This window comes from Bactrocera neohumeralis, chromosome 6 (assembly GCF_024586455.1).
Source record: "Bactrocera neohumeralis isolate Rockhampton chromosome 6, APGP_CSIRO_Bneo_wtdbg2-racon-allhic-juicebox.fasta_v2, whole genome shotgun sequence".
Taxonomy (NCBI): Eukaryota; Metazoa; Arthropoda; class Insecta; order Diptera; family Tephritidae; genus Bactrocera; species Bactrocera neohumeralis.
Window position 1 is genome coordinate 18,468,749 of NC_065923.1, and position 15,931 is coordinate 18,484,679.

The window sequence follows — 15,931 nt, forward strand, 5'->3', positions numbered from 1 at the left end:
CGCAAATTCGAGATACTTAATGCCGCCAGGCCCTTCTCCACCTGATTTCAACGGAGTGGTGGTCTTCTTCTTCCTCTGTTTCCCCTAGCGGGTCGGTTACCTTCAGAGCTGGACTGTTTTCATCCATACGGACTAGCCATCGCAGCCGCTGTCTCTGAATTCGCTGAACCATGTCAATGTCATCGTATATCACGTCCAGCTCATCTTCTGCAGAACCTTCTTCTCGAAAACTCGTAACGTCGACTCATCAGGTGTTGTCATAGTCCATGCCTCTGCATCATATAGCAGGGCGGGGATGATGAGTGACTTATAGACTTTGGTCTTTGTTCATCGAGAGAGGACTTTACTTCTCAATTGCCTACTCAGTCCGAAATCTGTAGGTAAGAGTTATTCTGCGTTAGGTTTCGAGGTTGACGTAGTTATTGGTGTTAATGCTGGTTCCATGATAGACGAAATTATCTATGACTTCAATGTTATGACTTTCAGAAGTGACGTGGGAGGCAAGTCACGAGTGCGATGACTGCTCCTTTGATGATAGGAAATATTTCGTCTTGTCCTCTTTCACTACCAGAGCCAGAGCTTCGCTTCTTTGTCCACCCTGGAGAAGGTAGAACTAACAGCGCGGTTGTTATGGCCAATGATATCGATGTCATCGACTTATGCCAGCAGTTGAACACTCATGTAGAAGTTTGTACCTGTTCGATTAAGCTCTGTAGATCGAATTATTTTCTCCGGAAGTAGATTGAAGAAGTCGCACGATAGGTTGTCGGCTCGTTTGGTATCGAACGGCTCGGAGAGGTCCTTCCCGATCCTGACGGAGCTTTTGGCATTGCTCAACGTCAGTTTACACAGCCGTATTAGCTTTGCGGGGTGAGATCATCATTTCAGAAAGAAGAATAAGAGGTAAGGTTTTCATGGTAAAGAAATGATGTTTTTGTACATTATTGAGCACACTTTTGACAATAAAGGGTAATTATCAGCAATATCCACCAGAGTAAATGTGGTGTGAAACCGATCAAGGGTTGCTCGTATTATGTCGACTGAATATTGGACGTAGCGAACGATGCGTCGCGTGAGCCGTATAATTATTTTGGTAATAAATTTGCACGATTTCCGGAGCACATTTGGAATACTGGAATACGGATGTCATGTTTCCGAATTCCAAAAATTTAGGTGAAGGCAGATAAATCCCATGGCCACAGATCCTCAACAGTAACAGTCTAAAACTCAGCCCTAATAAAAACTTCCGATAGATATAAATTTAATTGCATTTTATTCGAGAACTAAACTAAAACAACAAAAACAATAAAAACATATAACAAATAAGTAACAAACGTTACAGAGGCACAACAACTGTACACTCAGTGTCTCACACGAAAGCGGCGTGCATCGTCATTACCGTTGCTGAGTACATTACTATTGCCGCCATCGCGATAATGATAACCATCATCGGCTAAGTAATGTGCAGGTGTAGGCTCAGCCACCGTTTGTAGAGTGGGTTCGGCGCTGTTTATCGATTGAAACTGAGCGAAAGATACTGGTGCATCGGGTACACCATTGTATTGCGTCATCAACTGTTGATGTTGACGCACAAAATCAACAGGTGCCAAGGGTTCCGACTGTGATGGCGCGCCGTAATGCTGATAGTTGATTGACTGCGCGTCCACGGACTGTGGCGGAAGATAGTAGTTAGCGGGCTCCTCCTCACCCTCGGCTGCCGGTGGTGGCATCGGTTGTTGTGCCGACTGGTCATCGAACATTTCGGCGACTTCTTGCGCAGCTTCGGCAACGTTTTCAGCTTCGCCGAAGGGACTGAGATATTCACGCGATGGCTGCATTGGTGGCGCCACCGGCATTGGTGGTGCGGCTAACTCGCGTTGCATTTGCATTGCGGGTGGCAAGTAGTGGGTGGCTGGTGATTGTGTTGCTTGTGGTGCCATCTGATTTTGTTGCTCCATCAGCTGCTGCATTGTCATGGCGTGGCTGTCGCTTGAATGTGGCGCTGAATATTGATTGACGGGCATTTCGTGCATCGGTTGTTGTGGTGGCAAGTACTGTGGTGCTGGCGCTGATTGCTGTTGCAAATGTTGTTCGTTGCTGGCTGGCATTGCTGGTGCTGGCGCCAAGTATTGCCTGCTTGGTGCATTCATTGCTGGCATTTCATGCATTTGGTCTCGCATTTGCATCAGCATTGGTGTTAGATATTGGCGCGATGGTGCTGCTGGTGTTGGTTGTTGCTGTTGCTGAGCTTGTTGGTGTTGCTGGGGTTGTGGCTGTTGCTGTTGGGGTTGTTGCTCTGTCTGCTCTTGCTTTTGATCTTTCACCATTGGCGCCAAATACTGTCTGCTGGGCATATTTGTCGCACTTACTTGCCTTTGTTGTTGCACTTCCATCATTGCTGGTGCCAAGTACTGCTTTGATGGCATATCACCATTATGTCTCATCTGTCCCTCGATCATTTCGCTACTCGCTGGTGCCAAGTATTGCCTCGAAGGCTGCTGCCTCATCTGTCCCTCGGCCATTTCGTTCCGCTCTGGTGCCAAGTATTGCCTCGAAGGCATGTCACTATGCTGCCTCATCTGTCCTTCGTTCATTTCGCTCATCACAGGCGCCAAATACTGTTTACTAGGTGCAACAGTTGCCATCTGTTCTTGTTTGATTGGTTCGGTTGCTGTTGGTGCCGGTGGTGGTGGTGGTGGTGGCAACAATTCTCTTGGCATCATCATCGCCAGCGGTTTCTCGACACTATGTTCAGCTGCGCGCATGTCACTTGGTCCATGGTGGTTTTCCATGTTGCCACCGATGCCATAAGGCATCTGTCCCGGTCGCAGATATTCCGTTTGTGTCGGCAACTCGCGCAATTCCTGCTTCTCAATCGTGGTGACAGTGTGCTCCCCGCGGTGAGTTAAGCGCATACCGTTACTCGGGCTCATGTGCGCTGCGCTGCCGCCCACAACAGGTGGCATCATCATTCTTGGTGGTATGTAGTGTTTGGCCAAGTGTGAGACATCTGCGCTGACAGCGCCTAAAGTCGCACATGCGACAAGCGTCAAAGTGAGAAAACGCTGTGTGGAATTCCAAATGTGCGTTGATAAATTAGAAACGGTATTTTCTTAATAACGGTACATATTTGTGTGTCAATTGAAATACTAACCATTCTTGCGCTGTTTCTTGTTATTATTGCCTCTGCGCTGCTTGTTTGGTGTAAAGTGCGTCGGTGAGTCTGTGCGTGCGTCTATGAGTGCGTGCGTGTTTGTGTGCGTTTGTTGCGGTGCTGTTTTGGCGAAGCGCGCTGCTAAATTGCCGATTCGATTGTGATTGCAATTCACTAACGAGCACTTGCTTTTTATATTCACGCGTTGGAAACAAGTAGACCTTGAGTAGTTACACATTAATATTTGAAATATTACGAAGAAGCGTAGACGCATGCGTATGTAGCGAGATTGAGTGGGTCTCATGACTGATTTTTTTTTATTTTTTTTTGTTTTTTATATTTTTTTTTTGTTTTTTATTTTTGCCATTTATTAGAGTTCAGTGTACTCTGTTGGCTGCACATTTGGTTTGGTTTCAAGATGATCTCCACTCGTTATTGCTTGATGAACACTTTCGGAAGTATTTGAACGGTACATACGAACATTCATGCAGTTAAATTTTTGCAGAATCGTAAATATGTATGCATTGGTATATACCGTAATATATGTGTATGAACATAATTGGTTATAATAATGCGAAGATGCTGGCTTAAAACCAGAAGTTGGCTATATTCACTCGAATATGTACACAAAAACATACAAATATTTATTAAGTAGGTTTGTGTCCAAATTGGGTTTATATATAACAATATATGTCAAATTAACTCAATAGAAACTGTTACATTTATTTTAAACTGCCTTGGACAACATAATGATGATAAAAGGCAGCAATGTCTTTAAAAATGTAGAAAAAAATAAAGGAAGTATTCAGTTCGGGTGCAAACGGACATTATATAAATATTTAATTTTTAAAAATCAAAGGCGTGGAAGTATTTTCATGAGTCAGTAAAAATATATTAAGTGGTTATATATAGTTAACAGGCCGAAAAAAGCGAATTTTCCACAAATTTTCTGAGAATACTTTTAATTCATTGATCGAAAAAATTTTACACCTATTATGCTATCTTTTAAATGTATTTAAATACTTAGTATTAGTAAAAATATTTATTCGAAAAGGAACTATAGCTGATCTCCGTGAGCTCCTCTCAAGAAAGACGTATGCGGTTACCGCTATATCTCTGAATTAAATTCTCTGAAACTAAAAAACGCAACAGATTTCGTTAAAGTAATGTTAAATCTAATAACTAATTGGAGGAATAAGCAAAATAAAATTTTTCGACAAAATGACGGTTTCTAAAAAACAAAAATCGAATTTTGACCAAAATTTCAACCTTCAATTGTTTATAAAAAAAATGTTTATGAGGAAGAAAAAATCCTCGATTTTCGATTTTTTGAAAACACCATTTTGAGAAAAACGCGTTTAAAGTTTGGCCTTATACTTCCGAGCGCTCTGAAGCGCCGTTTCAAGTTTGCGTCTAACTTCGAAACTTTCCTGTGAGTATTCTTAATTTACATCAAGAAAATAAAATAAAAAAAAAATTTTTTTTTTTTTTTTAATTCTAACTGTATATAACGCCTTAAGTTATTGTAAAATAGGCTAATGAATTTAGGGTAGCATAGAATTGAAATTTGGAGTATTTGCTATCCGATTTCATATATCTTCAAACTAAGAGGAATAAAGATAGATAAAGAGACGTGAAATTTTACTCTTTACGGTATTTTTACACGTGATTTTGACAAAAATACATTTCCAATTTCGCTTGAGTGATTACTAGAATACAAACGATTCTGTATATACAGAGCGCGCAAAAGTCAGAAGATGATCGGAAGATGCTATAAATTTTGCAATTGACCTCTAATGTCAGTTATGTTTTGACATTTGTGTAGTAAACACATGCGAAGTACACGTAAATAAACAACCGATATGCTGAAGGATGCATTTCTCGGGCGCCTAATCTCCCGTTTTGGCCAGCAAGATCGCCTGGTTTGACCGCTCCAGACTTCTTTTTGTAAGATTTTTTGAGATTGCGGGCTTATGTCAACAACCTCAGACTCTTGCAGCTCTTAAAGACAATATCCGTTAAGAATATGAGGATCTGTCGCCGGAAGTTCTGGCCAAAGTGTTGGAAAATGCCATAAAAAGGGCTCAAATGACAATCAATTGTGGCGGCGGCCATTTACATGATATCATATTCTCGTCTTGATGTAAAAAAATTTAAAAGACCAAGTAAAAATAATTCACAAGCATAATCAAAGTTTTTCATTTTTTAAAAAAGTTTTACATTTTCCAAAAAACCTCGGAAGGTAATTTTTGCGCCATGTTACAAGTAGTTCTCCATACAATGAGCTGCCATACACGACAACTTGGGGTAAACTTCAAGTTTATTAGAAAAGTGATAATTTTTGACATTTGGACTAAATGTGAATGTGCGGACAATTTATTCTAGTAAAGAAATAAAATTTTAGCTCTTTGTCACAAATAAGGCCGAAATCACTGCAGCAACGGAGGGGTATAACAGAAAAAAAAATTTAATTTTTTTCTTCACTTTGTATTCTTAAAATAAACTGTGTATAAATATGCCCTTATTGTTTAATATAGTATTTTTTTTGTTGTTAAAATCGCAAAAATTGTTTTTATATCCAAGTATTCGTTGGGTGAGATTAATTATTCTTGCGGTTTTATTGAATGCTTAGGTTGTTTTTCTATATAAGAGATCTATGACTGTATTCTCTCAACGGCCTTTACTCATTAATAAATAATTTCTTATTTTGAGTTTGTTTTCAGTTTTATTGAAACTTCAGCAAGCCAATTATATTTTTATTTTCTTGAATTCTCATGCATACTTAATATATTTGAGTATGCTTATAAAGTTATACAGGGGCGTATGAGTAATTTTTCTGCCAAAGACATGTACCATACTTGTATTCATTGGGATTTCTTCAGTTTGAAATATCAAACGGTACTATTCATACTCCTAAAAGTTATCCAACAGTCATAAGTATAAATGGAATGAGAGAAAATTCTCAAAATTTTATGAATTTAAAATATAAAAAGTTTTATAGATATTTATAGCGACTCTAACCAACAATAAATTTTATGCTTTCTTATGATCTGGAGGTTTTTTATAATATGTATAGTCAGATAATGAACCTAGCTAAATAACTTAAAGACGAAAATATATATTAATAACAAGGTTTTATTTAAATATCATTCATAAAAAGTTATTAGGTTAGGTTAGGTTTATCTGGTGGGCTAAGAAGCCACGCAGAGACCAGTTTTGGTCCTTTGCGATACCAGATTGCTAGATCCAAGAACGATGCCTGCGCTTGACGCGAATTTTAGCCGACTCTGCAGCCTCACTGTGGATACCTCCTCCAGTGTAACATACCGTTATTACCCCAGATGCTTACAGTGTAGTCTTGCCAATGCGTGACAAGTGCACAAGAGATACTCCATTGTTTCGCTGGTGCCCCAATCTAGACATTTCCTGCAGTCTTCTCGATCTGTTAGCCCCATCCTGCAGGCGTGTGTCACCACCAGGCAGTGACCAGTTGGTATTCTCATCATGAACAGTCTCTTCTATCGAGTGCTAATAGGAATTTTGTGTGCCAATCCGATTTTGGACATGACTTTTGGATTATTGTACCCAGCTAACTCGCTCCATCGGGTTTTGATTTTCTTTACCAAACTTCTGTCAGCATCGTTGTGTAGACAATGCATGGATTTTCCAATGTTGACCCCGTTTTCGGATGTTGGGATGTTAAGCATTCTTGGCAATCTCATCCACTATTTCATTGCCCTCGATGCTGTGGCCTGGCACCCAGTAGAAGTTGCTTACTTCTGGCAACACTTTCCACTGCTGTCCTGCTTCCCAAGATACTTCTGGCTGGTATATGCTACGATGCGATTTTCAGCGAAGTGGTCTATAAGTGGCAGGTTTAGTAACAGTTCTAGAGCCGCCCTTGAAGCTATTCTTAAAGCTCCCGTTATGCACAGCGCAGCGAGCCTCTGAACCCTTTCCATTGGCTTTCGGTAGGTGGATTTCAGTACGCCTGTCCACCATACTACTGCACCGTAGAGCAGAAATGGTCAAATAATAGCTGTGTAGCACCAGTTCATGAAAGAGGGTGAGAGATCCCACGTTGTGCCGAGCATCCGTATTATACCATATTCCATAAAAAGACATTAGTCATAAAAGATATATTCGGGAGACATCGAAAAACTTTAAGTTCATTGCACATGAGCATTCAGTAAAATCTTTGCATAAGTAAATCTGGGCTAAGAGCGATGAGTTTATGAAGTCGCATTTAGTGAAAGCATTAATTCGAACATATGATATTCATAAATAGAAATATTTACGAATATGTTAGTCACGAATATGCGTATGCATTCAAAAAAGCCAAAAACAGTCAGTAAAACAATAAATCGGCAACATCGAAATCTTTGCCCCCGAACAGATGAGTGCAATCAAGTGATTGGCTAAATTTTCACACATAAGCGTCTCGTTTGATTCGCGAACTGATAAGCGATAGAAACAAAATTTCGTCTCCCATATTAATCACACTCAACAGCTTCAGGGATCAGCTGTTGTTCACTTGTTTAGATACGATCGGTGAACGAAACAAAGCAGGCCGCTTAGATACTTAATAATAACATATGAGCGTGTGTGTGTGTATTTTAATGTATTGGTGTTTAGTTACGCTGACTCATTACTTTAATGCCAATAAATGAAATATCAATGAAAACGATTAATTTGTCATGGCTTTCGGAGCAACGAGTGGTAATGCTTAATTGAAGGTATGCACGCAAGCGCGAGCGCGTCTGATGCCGCTGAAACGTGATGCTGCTAAAGCGAAATGTGGCGTTGGCGGCGTGCGCAAGCACATACACATACATATATTTATGTGTTGGTCAAACCACAAGACCGCCGCCAAACACCTGAGTAGTGGCTAAGGTCTTCAGTGAATCTCTTTACGGTACTTATTTGCCGCACTTTCTGACAGTTTCAAGTGATTACCGTTAATTTGCTGGTAATTGAAAGGGTTTACAGAGCAATTGCCATTTTGCACATTTTGCTATGCGCTCGCATTTGGCGAATGTGAATTTATTTTTAGTTAGCAAAACCAAAAACAAAAAACAACAACAAGAGACGCATTTTCTATAGTTTTGACTTTGATCGCGGCAATAAAGCGAACAATAAAACTAAAATCATCTCACCTTAGCGAAATAGCATTGTGGTTCAAGGTCACAATTGGATACTTAAGAATCGATTTTATTTTCCATTATTATGCACATAAATGGTTTTGCTTTGTCTATTTGCGTGGTATGTATTGGAACTGTAACGTGTGAAACTTTTATTACACGAATGTTTATACAAATGATTTTGCATTCATAATTTTTGGTTAACAGTTTTTTTTCGTATAAATTTTTCACTTAAAGTTGTTATAAATTCAGAAGTGCTTGCAAGTGCCGCGTGATTTTGGTGGCCAACATTCGTTTGGAAATGAGTTGAAACTCAGTGGGATAATTCCTCTCAGCAGTGTGAGACAACTCTCCAAAAATTTTTAAGGCGCACACTTATTTTGAAATTAGAAAATAAACACGTTTTTTTCTCAATATGATAGGTTATGCCTTTAAAAATAACATCTTCTTCTTTACTGGCTTAGACAGCGCTTACGCGATTATAGCCGAGTTAACAACAGCGCGCTAGTCGTTTATTCTTTTCGCGGCGCCAGTTGGAGATTCCAAGCGAAGCCAGGTCCTTCTTCTGGAGTGTTTTCGTCCATTCGGACAACATGACCTAGCCAGCGTAGCCGCTGTCTTTAATTCGCTGAACTATGTCAATGTCATCGTTCATATAAAATGTACATATATCTTATATAGCTTATTGTTGCATCGAATGCGATGGAGGATTGAGTCATGTTTAGAATTGGAAGTGGCCAAAAACGATTCTTTTACATATGACTCAAGCAGCTCACGACTTCCGGTCCTAGACCAAGTATCCTCCAAGTATCCAAAGAACATCCGTTTGAAGGCGAGCTAAAGTGAGAGGGCGAAACATTCCCTCCGTAGGATTGTGCGCCCCAATGAAAAAAATAACATATTACAATATTTAATCCATATCTTAAATAGTTCTTAGTTCAATTTGTTTATTCTTAGCCACATTTTTCTCGAAAAAGCATTTTTCAATTTTGCTTCAGTGATTGCTCGGATTCAAGTGATCCGAGCACTTTAGATCTACAAGGTGCGTTCCAAAGTAAACAGGACTTAAAAAAAAAAACAGAACAAATGGTTTTTTCGACAAAATCGATTTATTTTATTCAAAATAGTCTCCTCCTGCTTCAATACAGCTTTTTGCACGGTCCAAAAGCATGTCGAACGAGTGTTGTAGCTCATTGACCGGTATGGCCGCCAGTATGCCGGTGTAAGCCTTTTCAATGGCCTCTACGTCTCCATAACGCTTTCCTTTCATGGGTAAATGCATTTTTACGAAAAGAAAGAAGTCGCACGGTGCCATATCAGGTAAATACGGCGAGTGGTTAATGGTTAAAATGTGATTTTTGGTCAAATAATCGGTCACAAGCGTCGATCGATGAGAGCAATTTTTGGTCGTCAGTCAATTTGTGCGGAACAAATCGTGCACACATCATTCGTAAGCCCAAATGTTCGGTCAAAATGCGATTAATCGATGTTTTGAAGATGTTCAATTCTATTTCCATACATTTCAATGATGATTTCGGCTGATTTTTGATGAATTCACGCACAGTTTCGATGGAATTTCCGGTGATCACGGATTTTGATTGGCCCACATGTCGATCGTCATTTATGTCCTCACGACCACTTGGAAAACGTTGAAACTACTCGGGCACTCTGCTACGGGATAGGCAATCATCGCCATAAACTTGTTTCATCAATTGAAACGTTTCGGTAATAGTTTTACCAATTTTAAAACAAAATTTAATGTTGGCTCTTTGTTCGAAGCTCATTTTCGCACCGATAACACAAACATACTGACACTTAAAACGCAATAACTTCACTTCCTATCTATTAAATCTCATGAAATTCTCACTGAACAATCGATAAAGATCCTAACACACCAGCCGACGTTGGAAAACACCTTGTTCATATAGGATGAATTTCCTCAAGTTGCTCTTCGTCCCAAATGCGGCAATTTTGTTTGTTTATATATCCAATCGAATCTTCTTGGCACTTTTCAAGAACCCATAAAGTGGAGCGACGTCGCTTACGAAGGTCGAGCGACTTCAGTTATTGCACAAGCCGTATTTTGTACGCTTTCAATTCAAATACGCCAAGTCGTTCCATACGGACCGAATTTCTGTGTACGATGCCGAATCGACCCTTTTTCTACTATGTGATGGACGATGTTTATACGATTGAATGTTATCATACTTATAACAAATGCTGAGTCTCAAGTAGGGTGATGGTGTTTCGAAGCGCGCCAAACATATCCTTTACCGAACGTGAGTTTTGGTATAAGGTTGAACGATTTGTAAACGGTGTTCAGGCGTAAGTAAAGTCTTTCAACGATGTAATGCCAAACAATACTGAACAAAAATAACATGACAAAAAAGTACCTATACTTGTACCACTCGTTAGTATGGGTGTTTCAAAAATGGTTTGAATCGAGTCATAGCCCCCATATACTTAATATAAAGATTTTCGAACTTTCGGGTGACTTTATACCGCATATATCGGTCAATATGTAAGCTAACTGAATGAAAATAAGAAAGCATGTTTTTCTCTTAACAGTGTATATTTGTGCCTAAAATGTATAAAATTGTGCGGAAACTTGGCTTTGCCACCATATAACTAATACCCAGATTTTCGAACATCCGGCTGACTCTATTCCATATGATCGGTGATTGCATGACAGGAACCTTGATGACACCTTGGAAACATTTTATAAGTCTGAAGCCTTTTAACTGCATGCATGATGGGGTAGTATTTTTGTAATTCTCAAAAATCACCTTCTTTTAGATTGTAACCATATACAGATACTCATTGGGTTCTAAAAAATCTTGTCTGGACTTCATAAAATGCTTTCGTTCAGAAAGAGGAGTTCTATTAGGGGTATATTGCTAGGTTTTTCTATTTCACCATCAAGTACTGCTGCCAGAACCCTGAGCTGTGAAGCTTAGCTCGTTGAAATATTTACATTTATAGCTAATAATAGCTTTTATAGAGGTTTGACTTTCTATTCCAATTTGAATTGAATGTTTCTTACCTGTATGGATGTCACACCATACGCTGAAGTTCATGTCATGCAAGATGTCAACGTTATGAAGTTTAATAGAGGCTTGATATCTAATTCTCATACTTCGTCTAGTTCTTTGAACTTTGAAGCTCGTCGATATCTAAGACGAGTGATACATACGACAGAAGCAGAAGGGGGTGTTTCAGCATCTCTTTAATGTCTTCTCTGCGCTTTCTACATTTGTCTTCGTTAATAATGCCCATATGTATGCTATGTGATGGCTATGTTGTGACCTATGACCAGGTCAACAAGCGTTCTGAAATCTTTTCGAGACGTGTGCGTACCCTTGCACATGATCTTGGCGATCTTGAATTTCTGTCAGTTCTTTCGGAAATTTTATTGTCTATCGTTTCTGGCGACATGGATATTACTTGTACTGGTTTGGTACCCTAGTGGATGGCAGAAAGGTTCTAGTTGATTTTACTGCAGAGTAATCTTACTTGTGCAGCCGTTGGAGAGCATCGCCAAGATCTGTTCTAGGAACTAGCCCAGGTCCCAAGCCGTTACGGTGAAGGCAGCGGTGTCCATTGTCAAATCAGCACCCGCGTGGATTCAACTTCATATTATTTACCAAACTAACGCCATATAATCAATCTTTGACATAGTAAATTTGGGATCTGATTTTTGAGGTTATGGTTTTCACTAAAAAAATGTGCAGTGTGCAACATCTTCTGGCACATCAACGATCTGATGATTTCGGCTATGCTGAGATTTCCGGTCTGTATCAATTACATAGTACGTAGAGTCAAGCTGGGAATTTCGTTTCGATATTATGTGAAGTAGTTGTGGACTGTGGTCACTGGAATGATATATGTTTCAGAACTTTGAGATTATGTTACGCTTTGGCAAATTGAGAAGATTTCAATTCTGAAATAGTTATAGTTTGTAGAGACTGTTCTTATAAAATATATCTACATATATCCAGGTGAGTTGGTTAGTTAAACGAGATTTCTTTACCATTTTTGGTTTATTTAAGTGGATAAAAAAATCGATAGGTAGTTGGGGCAGTCCTTGGGAAAATATCTATATCTTATCCACTGTTGGCAATATCAAATTGTCGTTTTTCAAGATTTCTTTCTTTTAAGGTTTAATGTAAAACATTGGTACATTCATTCTTTATTTAGGAAACAATATTCGAGAAGTCTAAATTTTATAGCAAGCTATTTGTTCCAAAATATATAAGTACTCGAATAATTGCTTTGCCGTTATTTTTCTATTTCAGGCCGCCTTGCATTTGTTTCCCCACAACGGCGACGGAATCACTACACTTTTTCATTTAAGTTCAAAATTTGTCTATCAATCACATACATATTTTTTTCTAATTTGGCACACAAAATTTTACGCGTTTTTATAAAATTTGGTCGCCTTTTATTTTATACATAATTATTATTAGAAATAAATATTATTAGTGCAAGAAGAGACGATTTCATTGCACCGAGCCATAACAGAGAGCTTGTGAATTTTTATCGTTGTACATATATCCTTCGGACGTGAAAGGCTAAATTATGAATTGTGCCACCTGCAAAGTGAACAAAATCGGCCCGAAGACCGCACCGTTCGGTGGCTACCTGTGCAGCAATGAGCACATGCAATGTGGCGACTGCAATGAGCGCACTGACGGTCAATGTGGCATTTGTGAGGCGTGTACTTCCTTCGTGCAGATGAATTTCAATCAACGCGAACGCAACACTTCGCCGGTGCGACGCTGTTACCCGATGGCACGACCAACACCAACAGCACAAAGTTTAGATGTGGAGAGCCACTCGGTTGCTGCCGCCACACTAGAAACGGACTCATCCTACGTATTCCCGAAAGCGCTGTATGCCGATATGGAGACACAGTCGAGCATCTCGCAGGAGCAGCTGAGTATGCACGAGTCGCATGATTGCTTCAGCGAGGATCAAGGCGAAGAGATTCATCAACATTTGATAGACGGTATAAATTTTCGAATTTTATTGTTTTCTTTTTCACTAATTGCTGGACAATCCACCAACAATAGCAGACGCAATGGCGGCTGCAATGGCTGCCGCCACAATGGCGCCATCACCGACGCCAATGTCCATGTCCATGTCGGTGCCGTTGTCGATGAATCAGTATTTGCCGAACGCACAGGAGCGCATACAAATGGAGACCATATTCTTCGGCAGCAATCATCAGCCACAGTCGGCGTCGAATTTTACTTTTCAATTTCGTACTGAGAACGGTTTCATGCGTCTAATGCAGCAACGTGACTCAAGCGGACCGGCACTGGAGGTGATTGAAGGGCCGAAGAGCATACAGCTGACAACGGAGCATACAAATCTCTGCGATAATTCCTATGATGGCGGTTGTGAATTGGTGGGTAGCGTGGAAAAAGACAAAGGGCTTAACACAACTGCTGAAGTGAGTATAGTCACTGTTACCGTTACTTCTGGTACTTAACATTTAATGCTAGGATACCGAGGACGTCATACATACTTCCGAAATACGTTTTATGGATTCGACAGAGAGCATGAAGAACTATTTCTCCGGCGGCACAATGCATCCGATACTCAAGGTGAAGCATGAACCACCACGCACAAGCACGACCACTTACAGTCGCAACTTGCAACCGCAAGAGTCACTATCAATGAAGAAACTGCACGACTTTGAGACCCGAAATACCGCACATCCCGCCGAGCTGGTCGAGAGTTATCTGCGCAACTATGGACCACTTGCCTTCTGTCAATTTCCAGCTTACGCGTTCAGTCACAGTTGTCAGGCCAGTACTTGTGACAATCGCAATCAGTCCGTCATGCAGTCGCAGACGCTTTCGCAAAATCAAACACGCAACATCTCGGCATCCACCGAATCTGAGCCTACATTGGCCAGCACTAAGAAAACAGAGTTACCACCGGCCAAACACTTGCCACCAGATTATTTTGTTATGCAAGCTACGGGTGTGGCAACGCCGACTCCAGGTACGCTGCCGGATGCGGATAAAATATCGCGTCCCAGCATTGATATACGCATGCAGAAGGTGCTGGAGACTTTTCAAGAAGATCCACGTACGCCAAATGTTAGTGATAAGCCCATCATAGATCAGTCGAAGAAGTTTTTGAAGATTATGGACGCCTTGGAGCCTGCGCCAGTGGCCGAACCGGTAATGCCGTTGATTCCGGAAAAGCATGACGATCAGCTGAGCTCTTGTGAGCTACCGGTCGATAAGGCAAGCATTGACATTATGACACAGCTTTCGAATACGCATCGTGCCTTCTATAATCCGCCGACTAACAGTCGTATAAATGGCGCTTTTAACCAAACGACCAACGAACCACCACCACAATTCCAACTTGTCACCTGTTCCAATATAATGGCAGCAGAGCTTTTGCTCTCCAAAGGTCGTTTTATTAATATGAAGCCCACACCAGCCTGTCACCTGACCATACCACGTCCGCCCATCAAGTGTCCGGAATCGTCGTGTCAACGCATGATTTTTGTTTCGGATTTCAATAAACATTTGATTGTGGATCACAGCATGTTACCCATGGAGCGTATAGCGCCGCGTCAATGCAAAAATTTCTTTCTCGATCCAAAGTTGGCACATTGCGGTACTAGTAAATGTCACCTGCTCTATCTGATACGTGATAAAGTGACCGATTTGGGTAGCAGCAAATTCAAGGACTTCCTGCCGCTTTTAGTGATGACCACACGCGTTCGCCTCTCGGATTTGTGCGGCATTGATGCACGTGAATTCGAAAAATCTGAACAGGGCGATACGAATCCAGAGTTTTTGATGATCTGGTTGACCGGTATTGTGCCGGAAGAGTTTCCCGTCACCACCAGTTTGACTGTGTGGTCGCGTTCGGGCCAAATACCCACTTGCCATATGGTGCATTCGGGCGAGATGTATTCATTGCGCAAGTCGCAGGAAATCAGAAATGTCTGTCGCAGCGGTCAGATGTTATTACTCTCCAACTCCGAAGTGCACTTACTCACCAATGCCGGCAAAGACATGCTGGAACTGCAAATTGTCATACATTAGGAGAGTGTATGCGTGCAACCCTGTCAGCTGCTTGTAAAGAAGTGGGCCTAATAGATAAATGTGGCTGTTGAAAATCTTGATGAAGAAGCTGCATAAGTTAGCCTGCACATTTTCATATAAACCAAAACATTTAAACGTACAATCCGTTATCCAATATATATATTTTATATACACTTTAGTTAAACAGTAAAAAAATGTAGAGTTGCTGAAGGAAAACATTCACGCAACTTACGAATAAATATTGTTCATTCATAAATATATACATATGTACATGTAGGCTCTGAAAGCGTTAGTCGTTGGACTCCAAGTGCTGTTTCCTGTTTCATACCTACTCCGCATTACACGGGCCTTCTTTCGTTCAAACTTCTCAATGGTTCATTTTTGAATACCAAGTCCAACGGAAACCCGATCAACGGAGTTCGTCATTCGCGCAAATAAAGCCTTATCATTGTATCGCTGTATTTTACATTTTGTGTGACCGCCAACCATTCTGAAGCTCAGCTCCTTGTTTTAAATTCTTCGATTGATGGGGTTATAATACAAGCTATCTCCAATTTTGT

General features: G+C 40.5%; 2 protein-coding genes across 2 annotated transcripts; one reads left to right on the plus strand and one right to left on the minus strand.

Moving 5' to 3' along the window:
• Window positions 1-1,361: 1,361 nt before the first annotated feature.
• On the minus strand, window positions 1,362-3,392 carry LOC126761783 (bromodomain-containing protein 4). Its single transcript, XM_050478168.1, has 3 exons — window positions 3,155-3,392; window positions 2,572-3,112; window positions 1,362-2,439 (listed from the first exon to the last, which is right to left on the minus strand). The coding sequence occupies exons 1-3, from the start codon at window positions 3,390-3,392 to the stop codon at window positions 1,362-1,364; spliced, it is 1,857 nt and encodes a 618-aa protein (XP_050334125.1).
• A 9,307-nt stretch (window positions 3,393-12,699) lies between these two features.
• Window positions 12,700-15,505, plus strand: LOC126761438 (uncharacterized). Its single transcript, XM_050477576.1, has 3 exons — window positions 12,700-13,303; window positions 13,368-13,750; window positions 13,803-15,505. Exons 1-3 carry the CDS (start codon window positions 12,874-12,876, stop codon window positions 15,369-15,371), a joined length of 2,382 nt encoding a protein of 793 aa, XP_050333533.1. The 5' UTR covers window positions 12,700-12,873; the 3' UTR covers window positions 15,372-15,505.
• Window positions 15,506-15,931: the final 426 nt, after the last annotated feature.